The sequence below is a fragment of the Leucoraja erinacea genome, chromosome 3, assembly GCF_028641065.1.
Source record: "Leucoraja erinacea ecotype New England chromosome 3, Leri_hhj_1, whole genome shotgun sequence".
Taxonomy (NCBI): domain Eukaryota; kingdom Metazoa; phylum Chordata; class Chondrichthyes; order Rajiformes; family Rajidae; genus Leucoraja; species Leucoraja erinaceus.
The window spans coordinates 56,352,628-56,372,039 of NC_073379.1; the positions used below are offsets into that span (position 1 = coordinate 56,352,628).

The 19,412-nt window shown below is 42.8% G+C and overlaps 1 protein-coding gene across 3 annotated transcripts; it reads left to right on the forward strand.

Annotated features, from left to right (window-relative positions):
* The first annotated feature begins 2,392 nt into the window (after positions 1 to 2,392).
* xpa (xeroderma pigmentosum, complementation group A) lies at positions 2,393 to 19,199 on the forward strand. Of its 3 annotated transcripts, none has more exons than XM_055632750.1 (8): positions 2,393 to 2,474; positions 5,081 to 5,141; positions 6,419 to 6,648; positions 8,876 to 8,986; positions 12,332 to 12,437; positions 14,718 to 14,883; positions 18,454 to 18,571; positions 18,961 to 19,199. In XM_055632750.1, the coding sequence occupies exons 3-8, from the start codon at positions 6,465 to 6,467 to the stop codon at positions 19,110 to 19,112; spliced, it is 837 nt and encodes a 278-aa protein (XP_055488725.1). In that variant the 5' UTR covers positions 2,393 to 2,474; positions 5,081 to 5,141; positions 6,419 to 6,464; the 3' UTR covers positions 19,113 to 19,199. The 3 variants fall into 3 exon arrangements, with proteins under 3 accessions (XP_055488725.1, XP_055488727.1, XP_055488726.1); XM_055632751.1 differs by lacking the exon at positions 2,393 to 2,474 and adding an exon at positions 3,945 to 4,971; XM_055632752.1 differs by lacking the exon at positions 5,081 to 5,141 and having other exon boundaries at positions 2,456 to 2,474.
* Positions 19,200 to 19,412: the final 213 nt, after the last annotated feature.

Sequence of the window (19,412 nt, forward strand, 5' to 3'; positions counted from 1 at the left end):
CCCCCCCTTCTCTCTCCCCTCCCTTTTCCCCCCTCTACCCTCCCCCCCTCCCTTTTCCCCCTCCCTTTGCCCCCCTCTACCCTCCCCCTCTTCTCTGCCCCCCTCTCTCTGTCTCTGCCCATCCATCTCTACCTATGCCCCCTCTCTCTCTGCCCTCTCTCTCTCTACCCCCCTTCCTCTCCAGGCGCACTTGCGAGTTGGGGGGCTATGCGTGAGTGGATAGGGCGCGAATGGGGTAAAAAGAGTGAATGAATAATATTGATTTAATATCAAGGACGGTGGTTAGTGTGCGTGTGTGTGGGGGGGGGGTGGGTGGTTAGTGTGTGTGTGGAGGGTGGTTAGTGTGTGTGTGTGTGTGTGATGCCGCAGGCCACCCCCCCCACCCCCCCACCACAACTGTGCGTTGCGTAGACGGGACCCAATGGGTCCCCCTTGGTCTAGTATATTACTAAAACTCTCATCGTGCCTGTGTGGATGTCTGTGTGTGTGTCCGTCGTGCCCTGAGTTATGCCAAAACAGTACATGATAGGACCACCTTACTCACCATTGTCCTGTGGTGTGGTGTATCAAAGTTTAGTTCAGATTGATGTTATATTTTATAAGTTATTTACATTTTTAACTTTATAAACTCCCACTTTGAGAAACGATTCTTCCATCTGCACTGGCAGTTAGCAGCTATGACGTCACAATGGGATTGTAGCCCTGCCTGCTACAATGTTGTAGCGGGCAGGGTCCTGGAAGAAAGTGCAATTGGAATTTATTTCCAGGCCGCACGTACAATTGGATTTTTTTTTTTAATTGAAAAAGAGGGAGGGTGAATAAGAGAAAATGAGCCGCCCCTGCGCAGTTGTGGGCTATGGATGAGTGGTGGATTATTGCGTTGAGGAAACGGGTTGCTTTGGGGGAACGGGTGAGTGGTGGAATATTGCATTGGGGGAACGAGTTGTGTTGGGGGATCAGGCCTCCCGTATGACAGGGACCCAATGGGTACCAATTGGTCTAGTATATTACTAAAAGTCTCGTCTTGTTTGTGTGCGTGATTGAGTGTGAGCTCCTGGACCTACACCAAAACGGTACACGGTAGCGCTAACCCGTGGTGGTTTGTATCAAGTTTTGTTCAGATTGATGTTATATTTCACAAGTCATCACATTTTAAGTTTACTAAATTTACTTCGAGAAAGACCAGACACCCCGTGTGACAGGGGGTCCCAGTTGGTCCAGCATATATTGAACTTTGTTGTTATTTATTCTGAAGTTTACAGAGCACTATGTTTACATATTTGTTTTAAAAAAATTGCCGTTCCATTCCAGGACATATAACAATAAAATACTTTGGTGCTGGTGCATTTCCTTTGCAGCTTTTCCAATGCTATCACGTTCTTCCTACAAAATGGTGTCTAAAACTGCACACTGAACTCCAGCAGAGGTCTGACCAACGTTTTATAAAGTTGGAGCATAACTTCCCTGCTCCTGTACCAATACCGTTTCTAATGAAGGTTCGCATCCCTTCTTAATAATATCAACTCCCGGCGCTGCCACCTTCAGGAATACCTTCACTCAGTCCACCTTGGCCTACGCAATCTCCCAGTTGCTAAACAATTTATTTCCCCCTCCCAACCGATCTTTCTGTTCCGGGCATCCTCCATTGTCAGAGTGAATGTACGTAAATTGGAGAAACAGCACCTCATATTACGCTAGTGCGTCTTACAACCCAGCGATATGAATACTGAAGGTAGACAAAAGTGCTGGAGGAACTCAGCGGGTGCAGCAGCATCTATGGAGCGAAGGAAATAGGCAACGTTTCGGGCCGAAACCCTTCTTCAGGTGATATGGATATTGATCTCTCTAATTTCAAGTAACCCTTGCATCACCTCTCTCTCCATCCTTCCCTAGCCTAGTCGTCATATTAGTTTCACTGCTGAGTTTCACTGTTTGTATCCACTTGTTATTACCTTCTACACAGGCAACAATGAACCATTGTGGACTCCACCTTTCCTTAATCATTGTTGCTTTTTGCATACATCTTGCATTCATTTGTTCTATGTACCTCTTGGTTCCCTCTTCCCTGATTCTATATCTGACCCGAAACATTCCCCGTCCCTTCTTCTCTCCAGAGATGCTGCCTGACCCGTTGAGTTACTCCAGCATTTGAGTCTATCTTGGATTTAAACCAGCATCTGTAGTTCTTTCCGCCACATTCGGGAATCTTTAGTCGTGCAAACCAATATCCCTCAGTTCTTCAACACTCCCTGTGGCCTTACCATACCGGTAGCCTGATGAGAGCTGCCAGAGAACTGTAAAATGAATGATTTCACTTTCCCGGAGCTGAGACGGTGCCGGGGCCTGGGCGGCGCGTTGCCCCAGTGACAGTGACCACGCCTGCGCAGACCCTTCCCCGCGGGGCGGGGATCCGTCGATGACGTTACTTCCGGGCGGCGGCGGCGGGGATTCTGTATCCGGTGCTGGAGCGGCGGGTGAGTCGGAGACGGAGAGAAGCCGGGGAGTCGGAGGCGGGTGGGCCGGGGACCGGGGAGTCGGGGAGTCGGAGGCGGGTGGGCCGGGGACCGGGGAGTCGGGGAGTCGGAGGACCGGGGAGTCGGGGAGTCGGAGCCGGGTGGGCGGGCCGGGGGCCGGGGGCGTAGGCCCGGACTCTGCGCCCCCCGTCCCCGTCCCTGTCCCTCGCAAGGGCGCAGGAACTCCGCTGTCCCCGCAATGCCCAACACGTCCATCTATTCCGCGCTCCGGTTGCAAAGCAGCTCCCGCTCCCACCCCCCTGTTGTTACCTACAGCTATAGGGTCTTTGCTAATGACCTTCCCCATCTGGTTACATCTGCCCATAGTCCACACATCTGTCCACCACCAGTGCTTCTTCCCACTTTCCTATCCTGTCCCCAACCTGGTTTTCTCTGCCTGTCACCCATCCTTATCTGCCTCTGCGTGTCACCCTCCAGCCTCTGTCTCTCCCCATTGACTTCTCCAATTTCAGGTAGTCCTTGCTTTCTCCCTCCTTACCCTTTCCAGCTCTCCCACAAACCTACTGTCTCCTCCACTTCCTTTCTTCTTCCCCCCCCCCCCCCCCCAACATCAGTCTCATGAAGGGTCTCGACATCGCCTATTCCTTCTCTCCATAGATGCTGCCTCACCCGCTGAGTTTTTCCAGCGTCTTTGTCTACCTTCGATTTTTCCAGCATCTGCAGTTCTTTCTTAAACTCCCTGTGACCATATGAGTTTCTTCTAGCTTGTGCTTCTTAAACTGGTGAATGGTTCACCCAAGGGCAAATGGAATTATTTTGTGGTGATGTACTTAATATGGTTTTCTAATTTCAAAGTAGCAGGATATTTACCAAATTTACCGTAATGTAACCTTTTAGGGAAGACCAGATGAGCAAGTGGGATCATAAATTTATAAATGGCAACACTGGAGGATCGCCGTAGACAACTGTTGAACTGTTATACTTTGTGTAGCAAAGCTGTTGCTTTGTCCACTCAGCCTCTACCCCTCTCTAATTCAAAATGTTATTTATTACATTTGGCATTAAGTCATTTGGTTATGTTATAATTGGCACTTTGGTCTTCAAAGTCAAAATTGTTATTCTATAGGAAGCAAAGTAACAAGATAAAATAAAGTTCTCTGGTTAGATCTGAGAAAGTTATGTTAGAGTTGATTGGGGGGGGGGGGGTTGAGAAGGGAAGGTAAATTCACGTTAAAATATTTAATTAATTGAAAGGAAATAAATTGTTGATGTATGAGGAGACAGGAGATAGGGACAAGCTGAATTGCCCAGAGCTGGTATTTACTCGATGGGCCAAATGGCCTTTAGGAGAGTCTATCTGTGGTATCAGTCACCGCTACTCTCTTATAAAACCAGAAAATGTTGCTTAGGCAACATCTGTGGAGAGAGAATCAGAGATAATGGTTTTGGTCGACATAGACAGGTTCATGGACCCCCAGCTTTCCCGTCCTGAAATCAGCTTCATGGTCTTGCTAACATTGAGAGCAAAATTGCTGTTCTCACAACATTCAATCAAATTATCAATCTCCCTCCTGTACTCTGGCTTGTTGTTGTTACCTGTTTTTCATTATACAACAGTGGTATAGTCAGCAAATTTAATGATGATATTAGAGCTGTGTCTAGCTACACAGTCAGGGGTATAGTGAGTGTAGAGCAGGGGTCTGAGCACAAGATCTTGAGGTGTTCCATGTTATATGGTTATATGTTATATGGTTATATGTTGATTATCGAGGAGGATTTGTTTCCAAATCGTATCAATTGTGGTCTGCGAATGAGGAAGTCGGGGTCCAATTAGTCAAATTTATTTGTCATATGCACCATATTACATAGGGACGAGCAGAGACCCAGTTCTCTGAGTTTGATAAGTTTGGATGGAAAGTATACTGTTGAAGGCCGAGCTGTAGTTGATGAATAACAAACTGAGTCAATCTACTTGAAGTCCAGAACAAGGGGTCACAGTTTAAGGATAAGGGGGAAATCTTTTAGGACCGAGATGAGAAAAACATTTTTTTTCACAGAGAGTGGTGAATCTCTGGAATTCTCTGCCACAGAAGGTAGTTGAGGCCAGTTCATTGGCTATATTTAAGAGGGAGTTAGATGTTGCCCTTGTGGCTAAAGGAATCAGGGGGTATGGAGAGAAGGCAGGTACAGAATACCGAGTTGGATGATCAGCCATGATCATATTGAATGGTGGTGCAGGCTCGAAGGTCCGAATGGCCTACTCCTGCACCTATTTTCTATGTTTCTATGTTACTTACTGTTTGATAGGAGACCTAAAGACCGGATTGTAAACCAAACCGGAATGGCACAATGGAGGTTGCTACAACAAGGAAGAGATATTCAGACAAAACGAATGAAGACTCTCACTTTTATGTTGCGTAATCTGATGTACATATGAGAAACCCATAACAGTCTGGTAACAGTCACAAGTCCCATGAGACCGTTTGTGCTGAAACAGGTAGGGAATAGGGGAAGAAGTGGCAAAGAGAACAGGCATGACAGAATACACTTACAAGAGAAATCACAGACAGCATATTACATTTTTTGTGGACTTTTTGTTTCTTCAGTGGTTTTGGATGGGGAACGAAAGACTGTGGAATTTACCTCGGCGACCAAGTAAGAAAGAAGGTAATGACATCGGCTATACAATTTCCCAAAACAGCATGCACAATTGGCAAAGTTGCATGCAGTGGCCTGAGTGCTAGGACATCCTGGTCTCTTCCCTGAACCAGAAGATATATATTCAGACAGTAAGTATGGATGTAGCAGTCTGACGGAGTTTGTTCCTTTATGTCAGAAGAGGGGAGACCCTTACCTTCAGCTCCTTTTGTTAAAATTATATAAATTTGAGGAAGCTGAAGACGAGATATTGAGTAATAAAGGTTAATGCACATTTAAAAAGATCACCAGAAAAAATAAAAGAGCAGACATTAGTGAGGAAGAGGCCTCGACATTTGAGAAACTGCAATAAGTGGGGTCAGGAGTACAGTGCGAGTGGTGCAGACGAAGGTCGAGGACTTGGAGGAGGGCCAAAGAGATGAAAAAGAGTTGAAATTTATCCGTAGGGAATCCAAAGAATAACGACCACGGGAAAGCAAGTTGATAATTAAAGAATGGATGGTATTTTATGAAGGTTGCTATGGTACCAGAGTAAAATCTGAATTCGATTATCTTTCAACACGATGACTTGCAAGACATTGAACAATCAAGGCATTGAAAGTGATCAACACGATCAAGGCATTGAAAGTGCAATGTAGGGCTGCTGCTGATGGTGTGTTATTATGTGAACAATTGTGTAACGTGCACAGAATGACCCTGAGGTACATTTGAGCTGTGAATAACTACACTGGGCCACCATCACCATTAAAAGGAGGGTAGAAGTATGTGCCAGTAATCATGGACAGCTTTAACAAATGGATAGAAGTTTCCCAACCCAAAACAACAGTGCCAAGATAACAGCAAAAATACTATCAGAACGGGCTTTCTACCCAATGGGTCTAGAACAGTATGCATTTCACCACTCGAGTGATGCAAAATATGATTTGGGTTTTGGGAAATGAATCTAAGAATTCACATTGCCTGCCATTGTTAGTTAAGTGGTATAGTGCAAAGAATGTCTAGGACCCTATAAGGGATGATCAGGTAAATGGTCCAGCAGAAGAGCACCACCCATAGTGTGGTATTGCCAGTTACTTCAATGGTACTTGGGAATACCGTCTGCAGGAGTCATCTGCAAATGACTGGAAGATCCATGAGAGGTAATGAACCACTGCTGAGGCAAGACCTGTCAGAACTTGCCACAAACAGCATTACAAAGCACCTTTGTTGTAAACTATGCCCTTGCAATATACAAGTGTTGATTTTGCAATCTTTTGTTGTCTTTGTCCCAAAATATTATTTTTCAGCTGGATACTATATGAAGGGGTAAAGTAAGGTTATTATCATCCAAGCATGGATTTGGTTGGAAAAGACGAATCACCTTCAGCCTCAGCAGATGGAGAAGGAGAGGCAAAGCCAGACCAAAAAAGTCACTTGCCTCCAAAACTGTTGGCTAAAATCGAGCGAAACCGGCAAAGAGCACTGCTTCTGAGACAAGCCAGATTGGCAAGCAGGCCTTACACTCCCGTTGGTACAAGTGAGTATCAATATCCGATTGTAGAAATCTTGATCTGCATCACTGGGTGCCGATTCCCAGGCGGCCTTTAGTAGGAATGTTACAAAATTTTGAGATTTTAAAAATCAGGCCTGTAATTTATCCCATCAGATAAAGCATATAAATAACTTTAATTTGATACCTAATTCACTTTCATATCTTCAGTATAAAAAAAGTTACGGTCATTTTCATACTTGGTAATTAGCATCTTTAACCCTATTGCTTTTTCCATTAACTTAAAACAAAAGCTGTGATCGAGGACAGTCAATTGACATAAACGCCAATAACTTTCTTAAAAAATAAGAGAACTGAATGAAATTTTCAGTTATTATAGATTGAAGCATTCTGAAACAAATATGATACATCTTACTTGGATGACCTGAACTTAAAGCATATAATTTGTTAGTTACCTAATTGTAGATTATCACAAAATTGTGATGGAAATAGTAATAAACACCCAGATTGCCTTGAAAATTCAAAAATGTGATATTCTCAAGATCAGAACTTTAATATTATTGTAACGTTAAAACAAATAGTAAATACCCAACAAAAAATACACATTCATCAATGTCATCAAATCAATTAAATTCATCTAAATTCAATTACTAGATCTAAACATCTATCCCATTTCTTAAGACAAGGCTAAAAATATTTTTTTTAAATAGCCAAAGTATCCAAATAACAAACTGATCCCATTCACACAAGGATTCACAATATAACAAGATTTTTTTAATATCACTTTGTCATGAATTTCTATGCCAATGGAAGGAATTCCCATAAATTTTACTCTGTTGGTTTATAACACTGCTGCAAACAAGGGTCGTTTACCCAAACATTTATTCAAAATCCACAAACCTCCACTCTCAAGATAATCAAAATCATTATTTTTTGCACAATCATGTCATAAGACTATCTAAGTTATCTATATTTTGTGTTATTGTCTATCCATGATCAATATTTTCATACTAAACCTAAAAACTATGTACAGGTACTGTGGAAGTTTTCAATCAGATATTTAGTATGAAAATATGGATCATGGATAGACAATAACACAAAATATAGATGAGTTAGATGTTCTTATGTGGCCGCTGCCATGATTTATGATTTAAGCCTCACGATATCAGCAGGCAAGACATGGCCGATATCGGGGCCTAAATAACATATTCCGAATCATTAGATTAAAATGAAACCACACCAAAAAGCAAGGTAAGATGTTAAATGAACGATATAACTTTTGTCCTGATGTGGAAGTCCATGACATTGATTTTGATCCGTGATGTTGAAGGTGTTGGAAGTCGCGTTTAACTTCAACCCAGCGATGCAATCGACCAGCAACTTAAAAAAAAAACGGAAACAGAAGCGCAGAACAATTTTTTTACACCAACTTGTAGTCAGAGCAAATACCTCTCCGACAACCAATGCAAACCTGCATTTTAATCCGCCCCCCCAAGCCTCCGGAATCGCACACACAGGCAGTGGCAGATCTGGAGCGCTGCTGATGGTAGTTTTTGTAACAACGCTACCTTTAGCCATGATTCCTACACTCCTTCAACCTTGTCTGGTCTTATTTCCAAAGGTCTCTTGAAACTCATTGGGACCCCATTTCCACGCTCCTTTGAAAGAAACTAGGTTTACTGGAAATTTGATAATATTCCTATGTAACACCCAGTACAAGTGAATAAAAAACATTTTGGAGTACTAATTTGGATAAAATCCAATAGTCTGAAAATCTGCCCATCTGGCACTGCGTTGATCCCAAGCAAACCAGATTTAGACTTTTACTATCTTTGGCTAGATGTTGTAAACTTTATTTTGAAGTCTCTTGTCTGGACAAGACAATTTTAAGTGCTCCATGCTCATAATCCAGAATGGAGACCGAACATCAAAGAGGAGGATGACTGAACTTTGGGCCTTCCCTCCCAGTGGGAAACTTTGATTCCGCTGTGTGGGGGATGTTTATGTTAAAGACTATCGTGTTCTGTTCTTTTTTTTTTTATTCATATGGGCTGTATGGTGACCCCAAATTTCACTGTACCAATTGGTGCATGTGACAATAAATGTCTCTTGTCTCTTGTCTAAAATGAGAATGTTTTTGCTATTCAGGAATTTACTATGCATGATCTGTATTAGAAAGCAGGTATTACTCATGATAGCATGCAGTATTATGTTTTATCTGAGAGGATGTTATATTTTTCTTTCTCACTGACAGGTAACAATATTACAAAGCCAGCACACAAAGTAGTAGATACAGGAGGAGGGTTCTTTCTGGAAGAGGAGGAGGATGAGATACAAGAAGTGAATAAAGTCATACATCAGCCAGGTATATTTGTGTTCAATATTCTTCAATGTCACTAGAGATTAGTTATTTCAAACCTAACATTAAATGTAACATAAATCTCAGACTTGCATGAGGTATACACAATTGTTAATTGACTTCAGTTGTAAATTGTCCCTTGTGTGTAGGATAGTGCTATAATTCTGGGATCGCTGGTCGGTGCGGACTCGGTGTGCCGAAACATAGAAAATAGGTGCGATACGATACGATATGATGTTTAAGAAAGAACTGCAGATGCTGGAGAAATTTAAGGTAGACAAAAATGCTGAAGAAACTCAGCGGCTGAGGCAGCATCTATGGAGCAAAGGAATAGGCGACATTTCGGGTCGAGATCCTTCTTCAGACTGATGTGGGGGGAGTGGGAAAAAGAAAGGAAGAGGCGGCGAGATTAGGCTGTCGGAAAGCTGGGAAGGGGAGGGGAAGGAGGGAGAAAGCAAGGACTACCTGAAATTGGAGAAGTGAATGTTGAGAAGTGCATACCCAAGCAAAATATGAGGTGCAATTTGAGCTCCAATTTGTGGTGGGACTCACTCTGGCCATGGAGGAGGCCCAGGCCAGAAAGGTCAAATTCGGAATGGGAAGGGTAGTTGAAGTGCTGAGCCACCGGGAGATCAGGTTGGTTATTGCGAACCGAGCGGAGGTGTTGGGCGAAGCGATCGCCAAGCCTGCGCTAGGTCTCACTGATGTACAGCAGTTGACACCTGGAACAGCGGATGCAATAGTTGAGGTTGGAGAAGGTGCAGGTGAACCTCTGCCTCACCTGGAAAGACTGCTTGGGTCCTTGGATGGAGTCGAGGGGGGAGGTAAAGCGACAGGTGTAGCATTTCCTGCGGTTGCAAGGGAAAATACCAGGGGAGGGGGTCGTTTGGGTGGGAAGGGTCGAAATGACCAGGGAGTTACGGAGGGAACGGTCTCTGCAGAAAGCCGAAAAGGGAGGAGATGGGTAGAAGTGGCCAGTGGTGGGATCCCGTTGGAGGTGGTGAAAATGTCGGGGGATTATATGTTGTATGTGACAGCTGGTAGGGTGGAAGGTGAGGACAAGGGGGACTCTGTCCTTGTTACGAGTGGGAGGATGGGGAGTGAGAGCGGAGCTGCGGGGTATAGAGGAGACCCTGGTGAGAGCCTCATCTTTAGTCGAAGGGGGAAACCCTGTTCCCTAAAGAATGAGGACATCTTTCTAGAAACAGTAGGGAGATATCGGAAATGGTCCAGGTGAATTTGAGTGCCAGATGGAAGTTAGTGGTGAAATGGATGAAGTCAGTGAGTTCTGCTTGGGTGCAGGAGGTAGCACCAATGCAGTCGTCAATGTAACAGAGGTAGAGTTTGGGGATAGTGCAAGGATTGTTCGATGTACCCTACAAAGAGGCAGGCATAGCTGGAGCCCATGCGTGTGCCCGTAGCTACGCCTTGGATTTGGAGGAAATGGGAGGAGTCAAAAGAAAAGTTGTTGATGGGGTTGTCTACAATATGATATTGTCTATTGTGGGGGGGGTCACTCACTCTACCCCACAAACTTCTACAGGTGTACAGTAGAGAGCATATTGACTTTATGTATATATACACACTGAACGTTTTTTCTCTCATTGATCATATTTACAGTGTACCATGTTTACATATTATTTTGTGCTGCAGCATAAGAATGCCATTGTTCTATCTGGGAAACAACAATAAAACACTCTTGACTCTCTTGACAAAGGGGTGGAGCTGTACAGTGTGATAGCCACAGGGACGAAGGTTCTCCTGTGGCATTCAGTTCTGTATCTTGGTGGAACCAGTTTGTTGCTGAAAGTGCTCTTCAGGTTGACCTGTGTGTCATCGAGGGGTGAGCTGTATTGTCCAAGATGTTCTGCAGTTTCAGGAGCATCCTCCCCTCCAAGACCACCCCCCATGAATCCAACTCCGCCCCCAGGATGGAGCCAGCCTTCCTGATGAGTTTGTTAATACTGTTGGCGTCCGGGGCCTTCGCCCTGTTGCCCCAGCATAAGGCAGCGAATAAGATGGCACTAGCTACCACTGATTGGTAGAACATCTGCAGCATTTTACTGCAGATGTTGAAGGAGCGGAGCCTTTTCAAAAAGTACAGTCGACTCTGTCCCTTCTTGTTCCGGGGATTCAGGGTTCCTGGACCAGTCCAGTTTACTGTCCGGGTACACTCCAAGGTATTTGTACTCCCTGGTAAACTGCACATCCACACTATTGATGGAGACAGGAACAGGGATGTTCTTCCTCCTAAAGTCCACCATTAACTCCTTAGTCTTGTCTGTGTTGAACTGCAGGTGATTCAGCCTACACTACTCAACAAAGTCGTTGACTACACCTCTGTATTCAGCTTCCCTCCCTCACTTATGCAGCACACAATTGCAGTCATCTGAAAACTAAAAGCTTTCATTCATGTACCAGCCTCATAGATTAACTTTGCACCTTACATTTTGAACATCCTTCTAAAAGCTTGCTGCCCAACTGACCTCAACACTCAGAGTTTGTTTGGAATAGATTCTTTACTTTTGTATTATGTGCTTTGTTTAAAAAGAAACACAAAAAATCCTGAATATTTCTAAAAGCCTTCTGCCACCTTCAAGGATTTGTGTACACACATTACTTTTAAAATATCACCTATTAATTTACATTACTCCCCCTTATCTTTGCTAACAAACTGATTGACTGCGTTAAAACATTATCTGAACTTTACTCCTTAATGTACTCTGTGTTTATTTTCATGGCTTATTATATTTCAAGTTTCATGTCATTAGCAAGCTTTGAAAATGCATGTTATTGACACAGACGTTGGGTATATTAAAATTTTCATTGGTCCAACACAATTATATCATTCCAGTTCAGTTTTCAAAACAACCATTCACACTGCTTACTAATTAGTTTCTTGTTTGTTTTAATATCCACACTGATCCTTTCATCCCACAGACATCTGTATGGCTAAAAGTACTTTGTCATGAGCGTGTTGAATATGCATGTGCACACTATCAACTACTCCACTGTCAACAATCCTCTGCATTGCTTGTTAGTTATAGAGCTATGAAAAAATCACATACTTGTTTGGATATTATTTTGGAATCTTTGACAAGCATTTGTTAAAAATATCTGAAGAATGGCATTGGCAGGCATGCAGAATTTACAACAGTACTGAACAGCAACCCACAAGATTTTTAACCTTCCATTTGGCCAGCAATACTGTCTACAACGTGGTATTGTTGTAAATTGCAGCCAAATGCTCATGTTTGCACCTGAGGACATGTTTTCAGTGCCTTTTATTGCTGAGGTTGCTATTTCAGAAGGCCATTGTCCCTTGCTTAAAACATGCATCTATCTTCACAGGACCTTTCATGGAATTTGATTACTTATTATGTGAAGAATGTGGTAAAGAGTTCATGGATTCCTTTCTGAGCAGTCACTTTGATCTTCCTGTCTGTGACAACTGCAGGTACTGTTGGTATAAGTGTGGTATGAGAATAAAATAGCAATTTAATCAACATAATAATTAAAAGGCCATGTTTACAGGGTAGGATTCTTAGTGAGAGGAAATATTCATTTATAACATGAAAATGGAAAATTATGTTAAGATGCACAAAATTTGCAGTGGGCAGAAATTTTAGGATGGGATTGCATGATGGTAGAATATAAGCATCTGATTTTTTAAGTAGGGTCACCACCTTTGAGTGAAATTAACTAAGTAAATAGAACACTTCCAAAAATACACTGACTATTAACTACAAGTTGAATGGTAGAATCTAGAAATAGGAAATGTATTTTTTCTTGGGTATAGTCTTCATTGGTAGCATCATTATTTACAGCCCATCTGTGGTAGCCGAAGAATAATTATGCCCAGATAGTGGTTGATACGATTGCAATTCTTCCTAGCTCAATAAAGAGCCAACCACTTGGACATGAGGGAATAATGGTAAAAAAAAAAACAGGCAGAGGCTCTTTACAAGTCCCATGTCCATTCAGATAAAAAGATAAAACACATTCATGGCACAAGTAAAAATAACGAATCTATTGTCAAATATAGAGATGTAGTTACAATAGGATGAGATAAAACTGGTAGAGATGGAAGATCAGAATATCAAGTAGAAGAATCAGTTTTGAAGGCGTTCAGAAACAGAAAGTAGTCAAAATATTGATTGGCCTATATTCAGCAGGTGATGTGTAGGACATAGTACAAATCAGGAAAGTAGAAGCACGTGACAATAATTGGAGAATTTTAATCCAAACCAGCCCTCCCTTGTGACGTCGTGCCCCCCCCCCCCCCCCCCCCCCCCTCTAGCCCCCTCCCTCTCTGCCCCCTCCCTCTCTGCCCTCTGCCCCTGCCCTCCGCCCCCGACCTCTCTCCCTCTCTCGCTCTAGCTGCGCCTGCGAGTTGGGGGCCATGCGTGAGTGGACAGGGTGGGGGAATGGGGTAAAAGGAGCAAATTAATAATATTAACATAATATCAAGTGTGTGGTTAGTGTGTGTGTGTGGTTAGAGAGAGTAAAGTTGGGAACTGAGCACGCATCCTTGAAGTGCCCCAATGCTGGTGGGCAGCAAGAAGGAGGTGTTGTTGCCAATTGTTTTGATTTGAGGTCTGCTGATGAGCAAGTTAAGGATTCAGTTGCATAAGAATGCACAGAGACCAGGTTCCTTGAGTTTGGAAATGATGATGGCCAAAAAACAACAATCTGACGTACATGTTCCTGTTGTACAAGTAGTCCAGCACAGTGTGGAGAGCTGTCGATCTGTTATGGCCATTGGTTAATGTCCCAAGTGAGGGGGTTGACCATTCAGAACAAAAATGGGAAGAAATTCCTTCATCCAGAGGACAGTGAATCTTTGGAATTCTTTCCATGAAGGCTGTGAAGAATTGGTTGCTGATTATTCCCAAGATGGATTGAGTGATAGTTGGATATTAAGGGAATCAAAGAACACCGAGTTAGTGGTGCTGAGGTAAAGGCTTGGCCACGACGCAATTGAATGTTGGAACGGGCATGTGTTCCTATGTTTAGATCCCAAATTGATCTCTGAAGGATTTAACAGCTGGCAGTACACCATCCCCTGAATTAATGGCTGTTCAGGCTGTAAGTTTAAGACTGATACAGACGCATTTGAACATTCAGTAAATTAATTATTTAGAATTATATATGTAGGAAAAATATCCCCAAATGTTTGCTAATTAAAATGTTAAACACGAATAACCAAATAAAGAAACTTCCACTTTGGTAGCCATAGCTATACAAAGCACATTGAATTCATTCAGTGGACTTGGTATTTGCATTGAAGTTCTGCAGTTTTCACTTCAAGCTGACTTCCAGCATTTCAATGTGGAGCATTTGCCAGAATATCAGCCTCAGTGTATCTTTAAGTTGTATAGACAATTGTTTGGGTCTATTTTTAATTTAAATTCTGAGGTTGATGAGATTTTTGTTAATCAAAGATATTAAGGGACATTGGGTAAAGCCAATGTATTTAGTTGGTCCAGCCATGTAACAAGCCTATTAATAGAGTAGGCTTGAGGGGTTAAGCAGACTCCCACTGTTCCTTGACTTTTATTGATGAGTATTCTAGGAATAGATGTACAATATTAAAAGAAGCAAGTTCGTTGACATAGTCATTCATACAAATATTTCTTTCTGGGGCCTTAGTTTCATCAGTTGCAGAAGGGAGACCTTTAGATTCCTCCATCAGCAACTAAAAGCCTCAGTAACTAGTTTTCTGATTTAAACACAGAGATAATGAAGAGAAACACAAACTTATCACTCGAACGGAGGCCAAGCAGGAATTTCTGTTGAAGGACTGCGACCTGGACCAAAGAACTCCTGTACTCAAATTTACTCTGAGGAAAAATCCACATAACATTCAATGGGGTGAAATGAAACTTTACCTGAGGTTGCAGGTGTGTACGTTACAAATTATTGTACTTTGCAAAACAATCAAACAAGGAAAGTGCATCCCCGAGAACTAAGGGAACTAAAAAAGGAGATCAGAAGGGCAAAAAGGGGCCAGGAGATAGCTCTGGAGGGTAGCATTAAGGACAATCCCAAAAGATTTTATAAATACATAAGGGGGAAAAGGGTAACTAGAGAGCAGTGGGACCTCTAAGGAATCAAAGCAGTCACCTCTGTGTGGAGCCACAGGAGATGGGCAAGGTCCTCAATGAGTATTTCTCCTCTGTATTTACTGGGGAGAAAGACAGTAGGACGGAGGAACTTTGGGGCAGTGGCAGTCAGTGTTACCATTGAAGAAGTACTGAAGGTACTGTCGTGTATGAAGGTAGACAAATCTCCAGGGCCTGATCAGATATATCCGAGGACATTGCAGGAAACGAGAAGAAATTGCAGGAGCCCTGATTGAAATTTACAAGTCGTCCTTTAATACAGGGGAGGTGCCGGAAGACTGCAGGGTGGCAAATGTTGTGCCACTTTTCTAGAAGGGCTGCAGGAAAAATGCTGGGAACTATAGGTCGGTGAGCTTAACATCTGTAGTTGGAAAGTTACTAGAGTATTCTGAGAGATAGGTTATACAGGAATTTGGATGGGCACGGTCTGATTAGGGACAGTCAGCATGGTTTTTTACGTGGGAGGTCGTGTCTCACAAATCTGATCGATTTTTTTGAAGATGCGACCAAAAAGGTCGATGAGGGCAGAGTTGTAGATGTTGTGTACATGGATTTCAGTAAGGCATTCAACAAGGTTCTGCATGGTAGGCTGTTCTGGAATGTTAGATCGCATGGGATCCAAGGAGAGATAGCTGAATGTTTAGCAAATTGACTCCATGAAAGGAATTAGAGGGTGATGGTGAGAGGTTGCTTCTCAGACTGGAGGCCTGTGATTAGTGGTGTGCCTCAGGATTTGGTGCTGGGCCCGTTACTGTTTGTCATCTACATCAATGATTTGAATGAGAACATACAGGCCAAGATTAGCAAGTTTGCTGATGATACAAAAGTGAGCAGTTTTGCAGATAGTGAAGATGGTCGTGAAAGATTGCAGCAGGATCTGGATCGATTGGCCAGGTGGGCGGAGGAATGGTTGATGAAATTTAATACAGAGAAGTGTGAGGTATTGCATTTTGGGATGTAGAAATAGGCCAGGACCTGCACGGCCTCTGTGTTGTGTTGTAGAGCAGAGGGATCTCGGAGTACAGGTGCATGGTTACTTGAAGGTCGAGTCACAGGTAGATAAGGTGGTCAAAAAGGCTTTTGGCATTTTAACCTTCAGAGTATTGAGTATAGAAGTTGGGAGGTGATGTTGCAGTTGTATAAGAAGTTGGTGAGACTGCATTTATAATATTGTGTTCAGTTCTGAGCACCATGTTATATGAAAGATATTGTCAAGCTTGAAAGGGTTCAGAAAAGATTTACGAGGATGCTGCAAGGACTAGAGGGTGTGAGCTATAGGGAGAGGTTGAGTAGGCTGGGTCTCTATTCCATGGAGCGCAGGAGGATGAGGGGGAATCTTATAGAGGTGTCAAAATCATGAGAGGAATAGATCGGGTAGATGCACAGTCTCTTGCCCAGATTAGGGGAATCGAGGACCAGAGGACATAGGTTCAAGGTGAAGGGGAAAAGATTTAATAGGAATCTGAGGGGTAACTTTTTCACACAAAGGGTGGTACCAAATATGGAACAAACTGCCAGAGGAGGTAGTTGAGGCTAGGACTATCCCATCGTTTAAGAGACAGCTACACGGGTACATGGTTAGAACAGATTTGGAGGGATATGGACCAAGCGCAGGCAAGTGGGACTACTGTAGCTGGGACATTGTTGGCCGGTGTGGGCGAGTTGGGGCTAAGGGCCTGTTTCCACACTATCGCTCTATGACTATGACAGGTTTGGAGAGATATGGACCAACGCGGGCAGGTGGGACTAGTGTAGCTGGGACATGTTGGCCGAAGGGCCTGTTTCCACACTGTATCATCACTCTATGGCTCTATAACACAATGCACGTTTCCAGGTTACAGGGAAGAAAGGGCCCCAAACTAATAATCACAAGATAGTGCAAATTTATGCCTATCATTTGAAATAAAACTAATTTAAGATGAAGCTGCATATGCACTGGTTAATGACAGCTATTATTTTTTAATGTTCAGATAAATGCGGAATAATCGATACATTCATGTAAAATTAGCTAATTTTAACGTACATTGAGGTATGTTCCTGTTCTATCAGAAAACAGATCTATTCTTTTTGCGTATTATCTTTAAGTGGCTGGTGGATTATTGCATTCGAGTGGAAAATGCATTGACCCTGTTCCACTCAGGCGGATGAGGTCACAGTATAATCACGCATTTACAGAGAAGAGGAAATGCCCAGAGAGGGCCAAACATTTATGCTCGAGTCATATGCTGTCTTTCTCCAGAAGATGGCAGTGGACCATTTTCTTCAACCATTATCGTTGAGTTTGTTTTCATCTGGACATAGACTCAGACAAACATACAAAAATAAATTATCCAAATTACACAATTTTGCCACAGTTAAAAAGGACTAGGAGGAAAGGAGTAGTTGAAAACAATTTAGAAATAAATGTGCATGGTGGTGCAAGAGGTGGCCCATAGTGTTGCTGAGGTAAGACTTGGAACTGTGCGGGTCAGTTAAAGAACCTGATAGTTGTAGGAAAGTAGTTGTTCCTGAACCTGGTGGTGAGGGACTAAAGACTTCAGTACCGTGTCTGGTTGTAGAAGCCAAAAGGGAATGTCCTTATGATAAGGATCCTTGACGATAGATGCTGCTACTTTGAGGCAGCACCTTGCCAAGATCTCCGATGGAGGGGAGGGCTGTGCCTCGGCTGAGTTTACCACTCTGCAGCCTCTTGTGCGTTGGATTGCTGTAAGCATGTTTACAGTGATGTGGGGTTGTGAAGGGTTCCAGAATAGCATTTGACCCAGCAATAGGAAGGAACAGAGATAAATGCAGGTACAGCAGGCAGTAAAGAAAGCTAATGGCATGTTAGTCTTCATTGTGAGAGGATTTGAGTTTAGGAGCAAGGAGGTCCTACTGCAGTTGTACAGGGACCTGGTGAGACCGCACCTGGAGTATTGTGTGCAATTTTGGTCTTCTAATTTAAGGAAGGACATGATTGCTATTGAGGGAGTGCAGCGTAGGTTCACCAGGTTAATTCCCGGGATGGTGGGACTGACATATGAAAGGATTTTGTTTGTGGATTTTAGCTCTGCCAGAGCTACTACACTCCAAACTCTCCCAGTTAACTGTGTCTGAACACGTCTGTCAGTGGATCACCAACTTCCTTACAGGAAGCAGCATGTGAAGCTGGGAAAGCACATCATGACCAATTTCTTGCATTGATTCAGCTGAACCCATGCAGCCATGTGTAGAGTTCAGTGCATTACTCTGCACCAGACCCTCATCCATTTCTCATCCCCTGGATATACTGATTCTTTCGATCTGCTATAATATATTGCTACTTTCACCAAACAAGTACAACTGTTCATCTTTCTGCTTTATCTTTAGATAGTAAAACGGTCCCTAGACGTGTGGGGTAGTGACGAGGCTGTGCAGCAGGCTAAAGAAACAAGGCAGGAGAACAGAGAGAAAATGAAGCAAAAGAAATTTAATAAAAAAGTGAAAGGTGAGTATAAATAAACTTTCAGATCCCATGCTAAATGTAATTTGTGCCTGGAGACCAGGTCGGAGGATTCTGTGTGGCGTGGAATAATGTAGGCCAGCTATCCACAAGAATAAGTAAAATAATTCTAACTAATCGGGTTTGTTAAAAATCCAGTTTCCCTTCACAACTTTGTTATAATTCTAATATGAAGAGTATTGCAACAGCAATTAGTGCCCTCAAATTGTAAAATGCTTTTTGGAAATGATGATAGAAATCACAAGTTAGTTGGCAATTTGTGATTTATTTCCAATTGATAAAACAGCAGTTTGTTTACATGATTCCTGCCGTTCAAATGTTCCTGTGTGTTGGTCTCAACCTTTGTAATTGGGTTTTGTCTTTGCTGTTTGTAGAGCTTCGCCGAGCCGTGAGGAGTAGCCTGTGGAAAAAGGAATCTGCCTCGCATCAACACGTGTATGGGCCTGAAGTATACCTCGAGGAGGAAGATGAGTATAAGAAAACTTGTGCAACATGTGGCCACCAATTAATTTATGAAAAAATGTGACTTGATCTAATGGCTCCTGTATAGAATGTAGATTTGTCACTTCAAGAATTGTATATAGTTTATTTTTAATAAATCAATTTGTGCAGAGTTGTTTATTTACATTTCTTTGGTATAATTTATTGCAGATTACTCTTTCACACCCAAAACATGATTGGTCACATTGAACTTGTAGAAAACGAGAAAAGAATCTCAACCATAAAGGATTGAGAATTTAAATTCACTTTTTATTAGATGTCAGTTAATTCATAACATTGCTAACCAACTACACGGGTTATAGTCTCTACTGCATCAGAACTGCAG

What these genes read in the sequence shown, in the direction of transcription:
- xpa (XM_055632750.1), top strand. Translation starts at nt 6,465, where the DNA reads ATGGATTTGGTTGGAAAAGACGAATCACCTTCAGCCTCAGCAGATGGA. An exon ending in CCTGTCTGTGACAACTGCAG is followed by an intron (nt 12,438 to 14,717) that starts GTACTGTTGGTA and finishes ATTTAAACACAG; the next exon opens with AGATAATGAAGAGAAACACA. An exon ending in ATTTAATAAAAAAGTGAAAG is followed by an intron (nt 18,572 to 18,960) that starts GTGAGTATAAAT and finishes TGCTGTTTGTAG; the next exon opens with AGCTTCGCCGAGCCGTGAGG.